The following is a 19,134-nucleotide window of genomic DNA, read 5'->3' as shown; positions in this document are numbered from 1 at the left end:
AGAAGCTTGAGTTTTCTATATTTGCATATTATGAGTCTTTAAGGCTACATTTTAGCTGATTGTGAAATTTCTCAAGTTCTTTAATCTTCGGGAGCAATGGAAACCTTAAAAAGTGCTATATAGTATGAGGTATTAAGAATACGAGTTAAAGCTTTATCCAAAAATATACTCTATATGGAATTTTTAAACTAAAACAGCATTTTGTCCTTCCTGAATGTTAATGGTTATTGTGCAAAAATGTCCAAAGTATGCTCTAGAAAAAAAGAATTGTTCACTCTAGTCTTAGTGAAGATGTAGATACTCTTAGCCCTAATTTATATTACTTAAAAACTTTATGGCTTTGATATTTACCGTGATTTTACTTATAAAATTTTCCAAGTTTCTGTATTTAAAATAGCTCCAATTAGTACAACTCATGAGGAATTCAGAATAACCAAAACATTAAATTTTATTCCACATGCAAAAAGACAACATTCTATCAACTACACTTGTAAATGATGTAAATAATGATTATTATTATTACTCACAACAACCAACATTTACTTTGTGTTTGTATGTGTCACGTACTGTTCTAAGGGCTAGGCCACTGACATAATGCCAAATACACAATCCAGTAAATAGACTTCCGGAGAGTGAAAGGAACTAAGTGGTGCTGGTACTCAGATCTTTGCCTGTTTGGCTCAAGATTTTAGCATATCTATAGCATCTATTTAGGGGATCTGGTTAAATGCACATACCAACGTCCTACCTTAGACTTCCTATACCAGCATTTTTAAGGAGTGGGGTCCAACAATCTGAATATTTAGTGAGCTCTGTCAAATAACTATGATGTCCATTTAAGTTTCAAAACCACTAATCTATAGGAATAAATGAACTAGCTATCTTCCAATCTGTTCTCCATAATTTCCTTCCTCTGCTGAGATTCTAGTACAGATTATTTAAAAATTATAGTCAGCTTTTAGTATTCTTCACTACGTCAGATTAGCCTTCCCTTCACTTAACTGCAGCTAGGAGGGTTTTATTCCATATCCTCTATGTATGTACACAAAAACACACGCACACACATACATTTTCCACTGGGTGAAAAGATAGAAATGGAAGTGAGAGAAGTTTCTTAAGTGCTTATGCTATATGTCCTGGATTATATATAGTTTAAAAATTTACTGGATATCTTACTATGTATGATGTATAAAAGAACTCAAAAACAGCATATTCACATCTGTAAGTAGAATTATGTTTTAAGTTATTTTGCCAGTGCCCACACTGAAAGAGATACATTGCCAATTTTTATTTGATTTTAAAAACAAAATGCTGCCAAAATATAGCCTACCACTTCACACATCCAAAAACAACTTGAGGTACCCTGAGCAGGAATGTAGCTAATCACTGGAATTTCTGCCTAACAGATGATAAAGTTCATCCAGTAGGCAGGTTTGATGCTCAGACTACCCCTATGAGTGAAAACGAGGATACATTAAAAAATCAAGACACTGTGCTGATTGTCAGAATAAAGCCAAAATGATTATGGTAATAAGCAGAACCTTTTTCTATCTAAACTTTTTAATGAAGCTATTTAAATGTCGTATCAGTATAACACTTAGAAATACTCTTTTATATAGCAATTGGATTAAAAATATAGTAGCATGTAGGAAAGAAAACTAATTCAAGGCATACATTAAAGCAATTTTCCCCTAATTCTATCAGAATACAATCTGTGAAAGAAAGAGTACAAAAGTTAATAAAATAGAGAAGGGTCAAAAAATGCTAGTCATGACATTGATTACTGTAAGATTGTTTGGCAGTCTCTGCCAAGACTGAACATGTATATAGCCTATGATTCACAAATCCACTCTTGGGTATAAACCCAGAAATATATATATATGTGCATACACATAAAATAGTCATCATAGTTTCATTCAAAATAGCTCCAAACTTAAAACAACCCAATATCCATCAACAGTAGATGGATAAATGAATTGGGCATATTCATACAATGAAATATCATACAACAATGGAAAGAATTACTGTCACATGAAATAGCATAAATGAATTTCACAGGCCAAAGGTTGAGTAAAAGAAGCCAGACACAAAAGAGAACATAACACATAATTTAAGCTGCATGAAGTTCACAAACAAATGAAACTACTCAATGGTGATACAGGCTGGAATAGTAGTTACCCTTTGGGTGGAGGTTATTGACTGGGAGGGGTCGTAAAGGATGTTTCTAGGGTGCTGGAAATGTTTTATATCTCAAACTGGGGATGGTTACATGTAGGTACACACTTGTAAAAATTCATTGAGCTGCACACTTAACATGTCTATACTACAATACAAATTTCAACAAAAAGTTTAAAAATAGCAAATGTTTGTTTTTTAATAGTTAACAAAATTCTCTAATTTTGCCCCAGGCAAGAGAATGTTGATGGCAGCTGCACTTAAGCCATAATGCTAGGTTTAGTCCTGTATAGACTATTTAACACCCCAATTCTGTCACATAATCATTGGTCTCATTCTATAATGTCTTTACCCTTAACCAAGCCATAACTTGAATGTGGTCACTGGCAAAAACATAATATTTAAACATTTCTAAAATTGGATCTACTCACATTTATGATGATGTTCAGAGATTCATCATTGGGAAGAAAAATACACACACTCCGGCGGTCTTGCATGACTCTGTTGTTATGGAAATTCAGTTTGTTCATTGTGTTGTGGGCTCTCCGGTAGTCAGGGCTGGGCTCTGAGTTCTCGGCGATTCCTCAGGTTCCCAGCACTCCAAAGCCAAACTCTCCTCCTCATCACATACCCTACAGGAGAAGTATGTGTTCAGCTACGCAGGTTTCATAGCTGTAAAAAAGCCCACAGGGAGGCTCATGAATAAAGGTTGTGAGACTGGTGAGGAGAGCAGAGCACAACTGCTCTTCTGAGCACAGGGACAGCATGTCTCAAGCCAGGGCTGCCTAGTTTAACGTGTGAGAACTCACTGAAATTTATTCTGTATTTGGACCACTAATACTGTTTTAAAACTTTCACTCACAGTCAGGAATTAAACTCAAAGCCAATGGGAGCCTCAAACGTTCAAGGCAGGACTATGCACTACAGGGCTCACAGAAATGGAGGTCTTGCCTCTGAGAAGTTTCCAGTCTTATGAGGGAGATAACAAAGGGTTCTGAAAACAAACAAAATGACAAAGACAGCAGCAACAAAATACTCACTCTTTTTCTTCCATTACTATCGAACTAAAATAAATGTCTTGGCTCTTACATTACATTCATCTTCAGCCACTGTGGTCTGGCTTCCACTTCCTTCTCTTTACCAACGTGGCTCTGCTAAGTGAAGCCTGTGAGCTCTAGACCCTTAGTAGTATCCATAGGACTCATTTAACTCATCTCTCTACGATATTCACCATGGTTGGTAAGCCCTCCTTAAAATTTTCTTCTCCCTTAATTTTTAAGGTGCTGTTCTCTCCTGATTCTCTAACCTGATAAGGCAAACTTTTCTATTTATTATTTCACCAACCAATTAATACATAGATATAACAAGACTGTGCATATCATGTTTGTGTGTAAAAGGACTATGGGTTTTGGATACCTCTCATATCTAATTAGTCCTATTAAACATATTAGTTTTATTTTTTAACTTCTTTCAGGTTTTTAATGTAAATAATTGTTCACAAGTAATAAAAATTTTATCTCCAATTTTCAATCATATTTTTTATTTGTTTCATGTCTCATTGCACTGGTGAGACCTTACAGCATTTTAAAGCAGTGGATATTTCCTACTTTTAATGAGTGTGTCTAGTTTCATATATTGCTAATGGAACAGTATTCAACCAAGATATGTCAAGACTAGTTGTCTTTCAAACCATTAGTATTTATATTATTCCTTTCCAGATATATCTGTAGGATGTGAAAGACAGTTTCCAGGAATATGGAAATGTTTCACTAGGCAGAATATACATAACCATACAGTTTTCACAGAAAACCTATTGTCAGTACTCACATAAATCAAAGCATAAATGAGAATCTTGGCATATTTGCTTTGAAAGGTTAAGTGTCTATCTCTTATCAGTAGGAAGGGAGAGCATATATTCTTAAATAGATGGTACAGTGAGTAAATATAATCTTATAATTCTTTTTAAAGTATAAATAAAGCACCAACCACAAGGGAACTACTCAAAACTAAATAAGAAATCATAACTTTATATGTAGTATTTTCTTATTAAGAAGGTGATCAAAAGGCCACTTAGGAGCATTCTGCTTTTCTTTTCTTCTTCTCTTTTTTTTTTTTTTTTTTTTGGAGACAGAGTCTCACTACGTTGCCTGGGCTATTCTCAACACTCCTGGACTCAAGTGATCCTCCTACCTCAGCCTCCCGAGTAGCTGGGACTATAGGCTCACACCACCATGCCTGGCTTGCTTTTCTTAAAAGAATAATAATTGTTCCACATTAGGTTACAGTTAGCACATCACCTCACGGAGTCATTAGCAGTCAGTGCCACACTTCTCTCCAAAATGGATAAGGTTAATCCATGTGTTCCATGACCACAAACTAAATGAACCCCAAAATCCAATCACCCATCTAAAGAAATACATGCTTTTAGTTCAACAGCTCCAAAACAACAGTTGGAGTGCTGGCCGCATCAGAATCGCCTGGGTGTTTGTAATAAATACAGAATCTTGAGCACAGTGACACACCTACTCATGCAGAATCTCCAGGAATAGGATCAGGTATTTCTGATGTACAGCCATGTTTTGAAACCACCGTTTTACTTAACAGAGGGAAGGTACTGAGCAGAGGGTTAGATGTAATACATTGGGACAATATCCTGAAGAATTAGGGAGAAGCAACATATATGAATGATATTACATATCACTATAACTTAAAAAAAAAAAGGCCTCAAAATTGTCAAAGGTATAAATTCCTAAAACAGGTCAAATTTGTGTGCTCAGAACATTTTCCTGAAAAATGTTACTTGGTGATCAAGGGATAAATAAGTTTGCAAAGTACCACACCCTATATATGCCTGCTCTTAGAAATTCAGAAAGTGTTAAAGGCTCTGAGAAATTCTGCAGGCAACTTCTTAAATTTAATGTAGTATTTCTCTAACTCACTTAAACATAGAAGGCTCCCCCGCCCCGCCCCAAGGCATACCTATTAAGGTCCTGTAGAATACATGATATTCTTAAGCAGACCATTGAGATATACAGTTCTAAATAGTTACCTTGTCAAATATTAATATTTCATAGCAAAATTTTTCTGTATGTGTTGGTATATTCTAACACTTGGGCCTCCTTTTTGCTATATAAAATCTGTTCAATAAGAAATTATAAGCTTTGATTAAATGAATCTTATTTCAATTCAAACCCTTAAAAATTAATAATATTAATCCCAGTATAATTCTTATTTAAATCTACATTTCAAATTGAGTTAGTCCTGTAATTTTTCATACCTAATTAAACCAATTAAAGCAGGGTATTCCTACTGACCTACTTTCTAGAATTTAAAAAACAAACTAGGAAAAAAATTTATTTTCTGAGGTTTGGGATGTTTCCAGAGCTTCATTAAAATAACTTGAAAATTTCATTTGGGTACAATTTTTATTTATTTTATGATGAAAATACTTCTTTTGCAGCACAAAAGAAGACTGGAAGAGGATTATTGAAGCAAATTTAATAAAAACAGAGTATGCAAGAAGCAGTGCAGCTTTACTGTTGCTTTTTCTGCTTTGAGGATGGCAAACTAGAAGAGCCTATAAAGAGAGAGAAGATTAAGTTTTTACTTTACCCAGGACAGCATTAAAGCTGATTAAAAGGTTCCACTGAAGTAGCAAAATAACCACATCTCTAATACGCAACAGTATAAAATTTAATCTTAAATTGGGCAGTCCTGGGGAAAAGAATTAGACTAAATTTATATCAATTTGAATTGTAGAAATCAGCCTCACAGTCACTAGCTACTTATCCAGTGTCCTAAGCTAAATTCTAACTCAGTCCCAAGAGGTAATACTTCCTACTCTGGGGCAACCCTTTTCTGTATAATGACCTTAGGATAGATTATTTATGAAGGACAAACCATGTTGTAATAACTTATTTTCCAGACGACAAAAAACCAGCTTTAACAGTGATCAAACTCTGCCCTGCCATCTTTATTAATACCCAAGACACAAACATAACATGGCAAGTTATACAATTCCCTCACTTGAATTTTAGGCCCATATTAATATAGATCCCTTATTTCCTGGTAAGCCCCATTGGTGACAAAGTTACTTAGTTTCTTCTAAGAATCAGGAAGGCACTACCCATGGACATTCAGCACTGATTTCCATTTTTTAGAAATTGTGGAAAATAAGCTTTAAAATTGGATCATCACTGCATAATAGTATGGACTTTAATTGTAATGTAGCAATACTAGTTCATTAGTTGTGACAAATGTACCATAATTATGTAAGATGTTAGCAACAGGGGAAACTGGGTACATGTCAGGTACACAGGAACTCTCTGTACCATCTTTACAACTTTTCTATAAATCTAAAACAAAAACGTTTATTTTTTAAAAAAGTAGGTCACCAGAAATTTCCCACCCACGTAATACAGTATCATATTTAATGGAGGCAAAGGAGGATTCTCAATTCTAGGATTTCTCCCTAAAAAAGCAAAAAGATGGTAACTTGGCAAGATTACTATAAGGCAAACATGATTATGTAGGTATTGTCAATAGTCAATACAGTTATCTTTATCACCCAACAAAAACAAGGCAAAAAATTATCCTGAAACCTGGATTGCAGAGAGCCCTATCTTCTAATCATTACACATTTATAAAGCTCACATTATGCACACAGTACTGTAATACCTATTTGCTGAAAAGCAGAATACAAAAGCAATAGATATTCTTCCTACACCCATAAGTTCACCATCTGGTTAAGGACACGTCACTGCCAAGAAGCTTAAGGTGACTGTATTGTCCCTGATACCTAAGAGCACACATACTCTGATGGACAACTCTAATGTCAACCTCAAGGGATATAATGGACAACAGCATTGAGTATGTAAATCCTGTGCTACGAATATTGTGGCTAAGATCATTTTGAAATAAAACAGTATATCATCTTTAATGTATTGTATCCTATCCTAAAAGTGGTATCAAAATGCCTTTGGTAAAATCAGTTGTGTTTCTTTTTGTTCATTTATTTGTTCATTCATTCAACATATATGCATTAAATACCTACTATGTGCCAAGTGTTAAGTGCTGGGTATACAGCACTGAACCAATACCCAGCTCTAACGGAGACAGACAATAAACATATAATGCATGCAGTCAGTGACATGTACAATGAAGAAAAATAAGTCCAGAGTAGGTGAGAGAGTTGATAGAAATAAGGTGGTGGTCTGGATGCTACTTCCTATAGGGTAATCAGGGGAAGCATCTCTGATGAGTCAATATTTGGGCAAACGTCTAAATGAAGAGAGAGATGTCATTTCCTTCCTTCCATCCATCCATCTATCCATCCATCCATCCCAGAAATGAGTTTTCCAGTAAATGCCAAGACTCACTTATTGTTCAGAAAATGCAAAATAATAGTACTGACAATAGCTAACATTTATTACATACTTACTATGTGCCAGGCACTGTTATTAAGTACTCATGGTATATTAAAGAAAACCACAAACTTTTTGCCATGCTTCCCACTGAGAGATGGGATCTCTTTCCCATCCCCTTGAATCTGGGCTTGGGAGCCAGGTATAGTGGTACACACCTATAGTTCCAGTTACTAGGGATGCTGAGGTGGGAGGATCGCTTGACGCCAAGAATTCAAGAACCTGGGCAATCTAGCAAGACCTGTCTCTGAAATAAAAGAAAAAAAAATGAATCTGGGCTGGGCGCGGTGGCTCACGCCTGTAATCCTAGCACTCTGGGAGGCCGAGGCAGGCGGATCGCTGGAGCTCAGGAGTTCGAGACCAGCCTGAGCAAGAGCGAGACCCCGTCTCTACTAAAAATAGAAAGAAATTATCTGGCCAACTAAAAATATATATAGAAAAAATTAGCCGGGCATGGTGGCGCATGCCTGTAGTCCCAGCTACTGGGGAGGCTGAGGCAGTAGGATCGCTTAAGCCCAGGAGTTTGAGGTTGCTGTGAGCTAGGCTGACGCCACGGCACTCACTCTAGCCTGGGCAACAGAGCGAGACTCTGTCTCAAAAAGAAAAAAAAAAAAAAAAAATGAATCTGGGCTGGCCCTGTGACTAAGTCACGCTCAGTTAGAAGTTTTGCCTCATGGATAATCAACTTGTGCAAGTATTCCTTGTCTGCTGTCCTAAAGCACTATCGCTACACTAACACTTAGTTCAGCAGTTTATAATTGTTACTTTTCTTGTCTGTCGCTTCTACTCGGATCTTAGAGCAAGGTCACTAGCTATAATTTATATTTTAAATCTCCAATGCCAGGCACATAGCATATGCTCATTAAATGTTAGTTGTTTAGCTTACTGTACACATGTCCAATATGTAGTAATCTTCACATGGACAATGAAGAATCCAGCAGGGTTTTTTTTTTTTTTTTTTTTTTTGAGACAGAGTCTCACTCTGTTGCCCGGGCTAGAGTGAGTGCTGTGGCATCAGCCTAGCTCATAGCAACCTCAAACTCCTGGGCTTAAGCGATCCTCCTGTCTCAGCCTCCCAAGTAGCTGGGACTACAGGCATGCGCCACCATGCCCGGCTAATTTTTATATATATATATATATATATATATATATATTTTTTTTTTTTAGTTGACCAGATAGTTTCTTTCTATTTTTAGTAGAGGTGGGGTCTCACTCTTGCTAAGGCTGGTCTCGAACTCCTGACCTCGAGCGATCCACGAGGATCCTCGAGCAGGGTTTTGTAACCTGGGCACTACAGACGTTTTGGGCCAAATATTCTTTGCAGTGGGGGGCTGTCCTGTGCATTGTAGGATGTTCAGCAGCATCCTTGGCCTCTATCCACTAGATACCAGGAGCCCCTGTCCTACCAGTTGTGACAACCCAAAATGTCTGTAGACATTGCCAAATGCTCTCTGGAGGCAAATTACCCATAGTTGAAAACCAATGCTCTACAGGTTTCCAGAGACATTATGGACTACTTTTTACCACCCAGCTGTTTTTTTTTTTTATCTAAGTAATAACACAATTATTACAAAATACATATTTTCCAACTAAAGGTCAGGAATTGAGTTCCAAACTCAGAAATCTTAGCTTGAACTTTAAAGTCAAAATTCCCCACCTCTTGAATGTATATGGCCTCTGCCTTTGGAAGAGCTTTAAAGTTTAACTTTGAAATTTAAATATTTAGTGTATTGCCAGACTTTTCACACAAGTACGCTTCCATTATTGCTAGGTAGTTATTCCTGGAGAGTTCTATATTTTGTTATTAGTACCTGGAAATACAAAAACTGACCTGGAAACAACTGATACCTGATTTTCAATTTGTCTGTTTACTCTGTATCATGAGGATTTTTTTTTAAAGGATTTTTTTTTAAGGGTCATTTGCTTGTAAAAAGCTATTTAGGAACCACCTCACTTAATTTGAGAAGAAAACTGAACATTCTCTGCTTCATGGCCTGTTTTACAGTTTCTGTTTTACCTAAAAAGAGAGTAATTGGATCTATCAATCAATCATCTGGAGCCAAATGCTCTGTAAAGAACATCAGATTATTTGTTACTCTCTCTTTCCCACCTTCCAACCATTGCTCTGGTGGATAAATGAGGCACTGGGAAAAAGCTATGATCATCTTTGATATGGTGGAGCCTCAGATGTTTAGACACAATATGGATAGAGTACTGATTAGGAAGCTGGATTTCACCGCCCCAGTCTGTGGATCCTACTCTGGATTCCACAACACTAGCTGTATGACCTTGGGCAAGTTACCTAACCTCTGAGCCAGATTCTTCATCCGTAAAATCTGTAATATTGGCCTTCTAAGATTTTTGGAAGGGTTAAATGAGGTAATGGTTATAAAGTATTAAACACCAGATTATTTGGGTGAGAGGGGCTGTTCATTAAAATAATAGTCATGGGTTGCCAGCTCATGAGAAGGAATATCTACAGCTGATCAACAATAATACGTATCAGATAGAGATCTAGACCTTAGAGCCAGATGCAGCAACTGAGCTAAACTTTGGGAGGTCTACACTTTGGGGTGGGGCAGTTAAGTGTATTGTCGGTTGTAAATGGGACAGTGGCATTATGTTAAGTGGTTACCTCTTGGAAATTTTATGTATGGAAAGAGGGTATATATGGGTGCATAGGTTCAAATATGTGCTGGCTGACCAAAAGATGGAAAGTAAAGGATCTCTGTTTTAATGTGCTTGGCACCATCTTCTCCCATCCCAGACGTTTCCAGTAGGACTACTAATCACAGTGTGTTCTCCATCCTGGAGGGTAGAAAGGTGATATAAGGTACGGTTGTGACCCAGGGCTGGCCAAACAGGGTGTCCTATTCTCCAGCCACAGTGCTTAGTCTAAAGGATGAACATAAAACCTAAGAAAAACCAGAATTCCTCCATGAAATTTGTTATACAAATGCTAGGATGAAGAGGGCTGCTCCTCTCTTTGGATTGCTATTTGTGAAAATGACATAAGCCTGGAGCTACTGGCAATCATCTTAGATACCAAATGGTAAGAACTTTCCTGAGAAGGACACCACCACAGAGGAAAGAGAAGCTCAGAAAGAATCCTGATTACATTATTTGAACTGCTGCGTCTAGCTGTGTCTGAAGCCAAAAACCATCCATAGGAATTCCTGTGTAGTGAGCCAATAAATTATCTTTTCTATTAAGCTAATTCTGCCACTTGTAACTGAATAAGTCCTCTCTACTACAGCCCATCTAAACAAGAAGCTGGCTGATTGCTTGATGCATTCATTCATTAATTCACTGAATGTTCACTACCACTGGCTATGCCAGCGTCAATATTTACTTTACTTGAAAAAAAACTGCTCTAAGTTTTAAAGTTTCTCTCCATTTAAAAACAAAGAAGAATATTCACTATGATGAATATTCACCAAAAACAGAAAAGACCTAGAAAGTGAGGGAAAAAAATCTGAGCAACTGAAAAATTTAGGTGGTTGGGTTGCTACTCAGACATTACCATTCTTTAAGAGCAGTACACACAGCAAGTGATATATGGGAATAATGCATAAATTAATTTAAGGCAAAGCATATTGGACAATTAATTCATAACAATAATTTTCAGCAACAAAGGAATATCTCATCTTGAACATTAATGTGTGAGTGAACAGTCCTGTCTTATTAAAGACTACAATATGTTTTTCCAGAATGATGCTGAATGTGCTTTTATTGTACCATCCATTTGTAATAGAGTAGCTATGAAAAAAATACTTTTTCCGCAAACAAAATAACTGGAAAGCATGGTTGATAAATAATTTGAAAATTGGTCAGTTAACAGTATAATCCTAGTGATTTTAGCAAAAATAACTTTAATTTCAGGCATATTTTATAAATCTGTTAAAGGGAAAACCCATTAAGTTAATGACCAAATGCAATCTAATAAAAACTGTGTCTGAGTCTAACATTATTACACTATACAAATATAAGTGGTTGTGTATTGTCACTCAAGATGCAGACCAGTTATTGACATCAATGGAAAGGTTAAATTTGGAAAGAGGGAATACTGTATAGCAACAGGCAATACAACATACATACCAACAAACATAACTGGCTTCATATCATGGAAAGCACTGATATTTGGCAATCAGTAGTGATATTAATTTATTCTGTCTATTCTGTTGTTTGCCACATCTTGTGATCTAAAAGGAATGGTGTTCTTCTCCTTTTGGCAGCTAATAGATGATTTCACTTCTATTTAACCAATGAGATTTTTTACACCTTGAGATAAGCAATGAAAAAGAACCTTCCAATGAAAGTGAATTTGATTGGTGCCAAGTAATGCTCATCATACACTAATGAAAAAAATTATGTGGCTAGTCATTGGCTGTAGAAAAGGGAGAATATATGAAAGACAGGCAAAGAACTTTAGATTGCAATAATGAGAAAAATTAGTGAAATCTATGTACTCATAAGCTGTGGTTAGCATTGTAAATCACTGCAACCAACTTGGCTCTGTCTTTAGGAGGAGCCATAAAGATGTTCATACCTTTTGACCCAAAAATCCCATTTCTAGGGAGTGTATAAGAAGAAAATAATTCAAACAAAGCATACTATACCTCTAAACAAAAGTACTCACTGAAGTGTTATCCATCAAAGTAAAACATTTTTTTTAAAAACCTAAGTAGTCTAACAACGGGAACAGGTTAGTAAATTATAGTATATAAAAAATTATATCAACAATACAAACATTTTGGCCGGGCGCGGTGGCTCACGCCTGTAATCCTACACTCTGGGAGGCCGAGGCGGGTGGATCGCTTGAGGTCAGGAGTTCGAGACCAGCCTGAGCAAGAGTGAGACCCCGTCTCTACTAAAAATAGAAAGAAATTATATGGACAACTAAAATATATATATACAAAAAAAAATTAGCCGGGCATGGTGGCGCATGCCTGTAGTCCCAGCTACTCGGGAGGCTGAGGCAGTGGGATCGCTTAAGCCCAGGAGTTTGAGGTTGTGTGAGCTAGGCTGACGCCACGGCACTCACTCTAGCCCGGGCAACAGAGTGAGACTCTGTCTCAAAAAAAAAAAAACAATACAAACATTTATTGAGTATATTCTCCCCAAATCACAAATACTCACTATAGCCAAAAATTATCTTGTTTCGCTGTACGTTTTTACAATAGAACTATCAGGAATAAAGAAAGTCTCTAAATCAAAAAGCAAAAAAATAAAAGAAAGAAAAAGATCATGAGTATTCTGTTAGTTAATGAACAATAATAAACCAACTGGTATTTGAGTACTTCAGCACTTGTTAGACACTTGTTTCTCAACACCGTTTCTAAATTCTGGCCCTTAGAAAGTTAATAATCTCTTTGAAGAATCAAAATTAATACAATAGAAACAACAGGAAGATATATAATGATATTTTAAATTAAATGCTAAATGGTGTGGTAAAATAAAGGCAGTGGGATTTGAGAAAAGGCTGAGAACTGGGAAGAGTATAGAATTCAGGAACAATTTCATGAAGGGAGGAAATGGCCTATACGTTGTGGGGAGAAGGCGGCAGAACTGCAAGGGTGGGGAGGAATACAGACACGGGCCCTGATGGAGAGGCAGGAGAGAGAGGCCTGGGCCCCACACTGCTGCCCTGTGCAAAGTCAGGGATGGGATGAGAAATCAGGTTGTAGAGTGCTCCCCTGCAGCTTAAGGCATTTTCTTCAGTACCCTGACAGACTTCTCACAAGACTCATTGGGATGGTACACAGCATTGGATACTGTGGGCTGCTTTCAAAGTTCTGTTCTACATTAATTCAATCACCTTCTTTAGCTTGGGCAACAGCTTGGCAACCTGTTCCATTCTGACTCCGACTCTTTCAAGATTCCTCCTCTTCGTTGGCATTGTTTTCTGCTACCACCGCACTCGCTTTATTTGATTACAGAGGCAAAGTGAAGGGTGATGAAAACAGCGGTATTCAGGGAAATAAAATCATCACTTGCCTTATACCAGAGGTTAAAAACATTCCTCACGCCTGTAATCCCAGCACTTTGGGAGATCGAGGCTGGAGGATCACTTGAGCCCAGGAGTTTGAGGTTACAATGAGCTATGATTGTGCCACTGCCAGCCTGGGCAACAGAGAGAGACTCTGTTTCAAAAAAACAAAACAAACAAACAAAAACAAACATAAAACTCCTTCACATTACGCTCTCCCAGGCCTTAAGCTGCATGCCAGGCGATGGACGAGCCATTCCTGCAATTTATTTAAGTTCTATTTTATTTTATTTTTTTAAATTTAAAATAAAAAAAAACAAAAACTCCTCCAAAGGATGATTCTGGTATACCCTCTCTAAATTGAACAGTAATCAGCATAATTCTGTTAATCAATTATTACAACAGCACCCATGCCGGAGTTCATAAAAGTAATAATACGGATCCTTGAATATCTCAAAAAGCCTGATAGAAATGGTGTATTTGCCCCTGCTAATATCTCAAGGGAAATTAAAAGATCATTAACTTAAGTAACATTAATACCATTTTTAAGTGCTTATTTTGAGAGCACACTTAGTTTTACATGCCAGAGTGAAAAAATGAAAACAAATGACTTAATTTGTTTTGATAGACAATCTTTCCAAACATAAGGCCTGAGTAAGGTGGGGGAGAGGAATGGTAACAAAAGTGATCCTCAGTGATTAAAAGGCTGGGAAAATTATTTTCTCTATATATACATTTTTTAAAAAATCTTAGGAAGAAAAAATTCTGTCTAGTCTATCACTTTAATGGCTTTCTCCTCTACTGTACATCCTAGCTGTGTTATCACCTGGACTTTCAAATGTTCTCGGTCTTGTCTCATTCCTTAAATCCATCCCCGACAATGTTGCCAGGGTAACCTCTTACATTGCATATCTGACTGTGCATATCATACCCTTGCTCACATTCTTTAATGGTTCAGCACTTCCATGGGATAACACCTAAATGCTAAGGCACAGCAATCTTTCACCATTGGGTCCCCTCAATCCTCAGGTCCCCTCAATCCTCATTTTCCAACTCATGTTCTCAATTACTGCAATTCTTTTCCTTGTGGATCCCTGAACAAATATTGCTCTCATGCTTCTATGCTTTTGACCATGCTGTTCTGCCTGGAATATCCTCCCTTGCATATTATCCCACCCACCTACGTACTTCCAGAACAAAATAAAACATCTTCATTCTCCCTGGAAAGCTCCTGGCACTGGTGTGGGAAGCATGCCTCCACTCTCCCAGGCAGCTGAGAGGTGTTTCTTCTGCTCCCCTCCAAGAATCAGAATCTCCTCAAGGCCAGGTTCTGTCAGCATCTTTGAGTCTCTAATGCCTGAGGTAGTACTGGCTCTGTAATAGGCACCAAGGCAGACTTGTTGAATAAGTTATTGAAGCTTATTCAACAGAAATGTGAATAAATTCCCTAGCAATTAAAGTTATGTTCCTTTAAGAGGCACTCCCCTCGCCCCCCACCAATGGGAGTCAGTGCTGGTCACGGAATATTCAGCTTCTTGAGTATTTTCTACACATTAGTTACAGGGGAAATGGTGCACATTTTTGTCTCCAAATTTAGTGGACAAATAGTGTGAGAACACTATTCTCCAACACTGTCAACAAAATAGTTTCTGGAAAAGTTTCCATGTGTGTCAGGTTAAGCTAACTTACGTGAAAGCAAACACGTAAGACAACATATTGGTTGGGAGGCACAAAACTGCAAATACCAAAAATATCCTACTCAGACTGGGACTCTAGAGCCCAACTGCCGGGTCTCTTACCCAGCTATTAATATTTACTAGCTGTATGACCTCAGACAATTAGCTTGGGACAATAAACTTGGGCAAGTCCCTTTACTTCTCTATCTCAGCTTCCATATCTGTAAAATGGAAATAACAGTACACACTTTATCGGGTATTATAAGGCATATGGTAAGCACTCTATAAGTGTTAACTATTAGTAGTTAAACAATAACTAAAATAACTTGAAGCCTGAAAGTAAGAAGGGTGGGCTCATGGGTGGTTTGATGTGGTAGCTCACAGCATCATCCAGGACCTAGTTTCTTCCCGGCACCTTGAAATCAGCTCCATTTCTCAGCTAGCATCTTTCAGAGTGGCCAAATCAACCAGAATGTAGAAAAAACAAGGATCCTGAAACTCTCCCTGACTGGATGTCTTAGGTCACAAGCCCCCCATCACTGGGCAGGGGCAAGGAATAGTCAGATTAACGCAAGCCACCCAGGTCCCACCTCCAGACCTGGAGGTGGGATTAACTTCCCTTGAAACCTGGGTGCCTTTAGGAAGCTGGGAGATGAGAGGAGATACTAGATAGGCAACTAACAAGAACAAAGGCAATGGTAAAATTCATGAATTTTAAACCAGAGAAACTATTTTCACAGCCATCTGTATTCAAAAGTCATATCAGGTTTAGCAACCAGGCACAAAAATTCCTTTCAACCAAGATGAATTTCTAGCATGACATTGCCAACAAAAAGTGCTGTTCTCAGGGAAAATCCTTCAACTTAGAAGCATCTGCTTCTAATTTCCACAATGAAATCTTTGATTCCCTCATTCATGGGACTTGCACTCAATTCCCTCTGACACAGGAACTGCCATTTTCTAGATAATAACTTTGCTGTGAAATTCTCATTATCTGGTAGCAATATATGAATCTTAACATAAACTTTACTTATTTTTCTCCTGAAATACTTTCCAAAGAGAGCATAATGCCTCTAACAAAGACTGAACTAAACATTTGGGAAGTTGCTAGCTTTCTTATAATTTGCAAAAGGATTTTCCAAGTCAATAAATGGCTCAAAACAACAACAATGAAATTTACAAGCTGGAAACGCAAAAGTCCAATAACAACAGGATAAATAAAACATGGTACATTAAAACAATTCAGCAGCAAAAATTAGTGAACTATAGCTATATACTAATAAGCATGAACTTCAAAAACAATGTTAAGCAAAAAAAGTAACAGAAGAATACATATGGTATGATTCTATCAATAGAAAGTTCAAAAACAGGCAAAACAATGATTCATTTAGGGATACATATATGTTTGGTAAGACTATAAAGAAGGGCAAAGGAATGATTAAGCTCAAAATGATAAGAGTGGTGCAGAAGGTGGGGGAAGTAGGTTGGAGGTAGGAGATATACTCAGAAAGGAAGAGGGAGCTTGGAAGGTTCTAGAGAAACATTCTTTTTCTTAAGCTTGGTAGTGGATACAATGTTGTTCTCTCATCACTATTATTGTTTAAAATGTTCATAGACATTATAAACATCTATGTATGCATTTCATAATTTTAAAAAAGTAAAATAAATCAAAAGTGTTAATGTTGAAAATACTACAAATAACATATTTGTGGTTAAATTTTAAAAAGATACATCAGGTATAACAAGTATAAAATTCTGCTATAACTGCCTGCTACATTTCACATACAATGAAACCATTGAGGACCCTATGCAGAGTTTATGTGCCATATACTAAAATAATCTTTATAAACTATTATTTTACTTACTACATGATTGTTTTCATGGACCTAAAACTAAAAAGAACCTTAGAGCTTCTAGGATTATTAATGAATTCTTACAGGAGTTTTTATAATCTAGTGACATGTATAAATTAATTTCTGAGTTTCTACCTACTACTAAATGGGGGGAAATGTAATAAAGTACAGTCAAGTGAAAAGATTATCACTGAATCAGATTTTAGAGCTGATCTAGTCCAACCGTTTAATTTTATAGGTGAAGAAACTCACACGTTGAGAGAATGTCCTGGCCAAGATGATTAAGTCAGTTTTAGGATCCAAGTGTGCTTTTCCTTACAGGATTTTTCTTCTCTAAGTTCCACCAAAAACTCCCATGGGCAAGAAACAATTTAGCTTAATCTAGTTTCTTTTCAGAAAGTTCATGTTTTATATATTTAAATACAAAGTTAAGAAATGTGCTAAAACAATTTACTAAATTAAACATATATCCAAAAGCTAATAAAACCTGTGTTTTACATTGATAGTTGTAGAATTTATATGTAAAAAGTTTCATGAAGCCAGAAAAAGGCTTTGACATGCCAGGAATCCAATTTTTACCTTTATACACATCAATTATGGGGATGAGATTATACTGTCATTTAGACACACCCAAAGGAGCAGCATTTGCAGCAGGACACACCCTCTCACACATGCACACATACTGTACACGTGCAGAATGGTGCAAAGTGAGGCTCCTGGGGCCTGGCACTCTTTATAGTAGAGAAGATCAAAAGCACAGTCTATAGACTTCAAAGTAAAAGATTACTCTGGACATTCTAACAAGACTTTATAATGCTGTACAATTCCTTATTTAACACCCCCTTAGGAGTTTTGCAGTGAATACGTAAGTTGGAAACAAAGTTGTTACATAAACTTATAAAGACAATACTCTGATTTACGGTTTTAAAAGCCCTTTAGAGAAGTGATAAAAATATTTATTTTATATTAGGCTTTATTAAAGTTTCACAAAATATTTACTGTTGTCCTTGCCATGTAGGGTTTCTATCTCCAACACATTAAAAGACACTTCTGTCCTAAACAAAGCCATCCTTAACCAGAATTCAACAGTCCAAACTTTAAGCAACCCTTGTTTTCCCTGGGGCATCATCAAATCATTAGCCAATCTGCTCTACGGAGACCTGTGTATACGGGAGAGACATGAATACAAGACGATTAAGGTGGCTGTAGGGAACATCACTGGGAGCCAGGGATATACCCTTTATGTTTTTGCCAGGGGAATCTTCAGTCGTGTCACTTCTACCTATGATTCAGTGTTTAATTCCCTTAGCTTACCTCTGGAAGGTAACTATCATGAATTTGCCAGTTCCACCAAGTGTGCAATTTCATTTTCAGGTTGTACATATCTGAATGTAGTAACCTTCTATTTTGATATGCCAATTCACAGGCCTTATTTCTGTAATTCTTCTCAATTAGGGTTTTGAAATGAGATACAAACCAAGGTCAACTCAACTATTAATATTACCCATTTATGCAACGCGAACTACCTGGGGAACGGACACGCCTGGAGCTCTGACTTGGGGGGAAAGGCGGTACATGGGCAACGTATGTAACCTGCAATTCTGTATCCCCCAAAGCAATAAGATGAAACAAAAAATAAATAAAAAGCAAGACTCTATGACATATTCCTTATAAGAGCTGCACGTTAAATATGAAGACACAAATATGTTGAACATAAATTGATGGAACAATATATACAATGAAAATAATAAACAAAAAAAATATTACCCATTTTATTCTAAAGGGACTAGAAATAAAGCCACCTAATAGTGAAACTCTGGGCCAATGATGGGTGAAGTCAACAAAATCCAATAATGAGTCACTGAATAGTCCAGTCAAGTCACCTCCGTTTGACTTACCTGTTCATTGGATTTTCTGGTTGTTTGATGTGTGTCCCCCCCCTCCACATTGCCTAGAGAGGGCACTCCTTCTTATAGTAATCATTCGCTTATGCTCTGAGAGAGACTTAAAGTCTGCTT

At 37.0% G+C, this 19,134-nt stretch overlaps 1 protein-coding gene across 3 annotated transcripts in view; it reads right to left on the bottom strand.

Annotated features, from left to right (window-relative positions):
- Nucleotides 1-19,134, bottom strand: part of FRMD6 (FERM domain containing 6) — a 224,092-nt gene that overhangs the window by 35,751 nt on the left and 169,207 nt on the right. For all 3 annotated transcript variants that reach the window (XM_069486987.1, XM_069486969.1, XM_069486977.1), the window contains one exon: nt 2,607-2,847. In XM_069486987.1, coding sequence (XP_069343088.1) covers nt 2,607-2,705 — 99 coding nt within the window. In that variant the 5' untranslated portion in view covers nt 2,706-2,847. The remainder of the gene's footprint in view (nt 1-2,606; nt 2,848-19,134) is intronic.

The sequence above is a fragment of the Eulemur rufifrons genome, chromosome 2, assembly GCF_041146395.1.
Source record: "Eulemur rufifrons isolate Redbay chromosome 2, OSU_ERuf_1, whole genome shotgun sequence".
Taxonomy (NCBI): domain Eukaryota; kingdom Metazoa; phylum Chordata; class Mammalia; order Primates; family Lemuridae; genus Eulemur; species Eulemur rufifrons.
The sequence above is the reverse complement of the archived record's forward strand: the minus strand, read 5'-3'. Positions and strand labels throughout refer to the sequence as shown.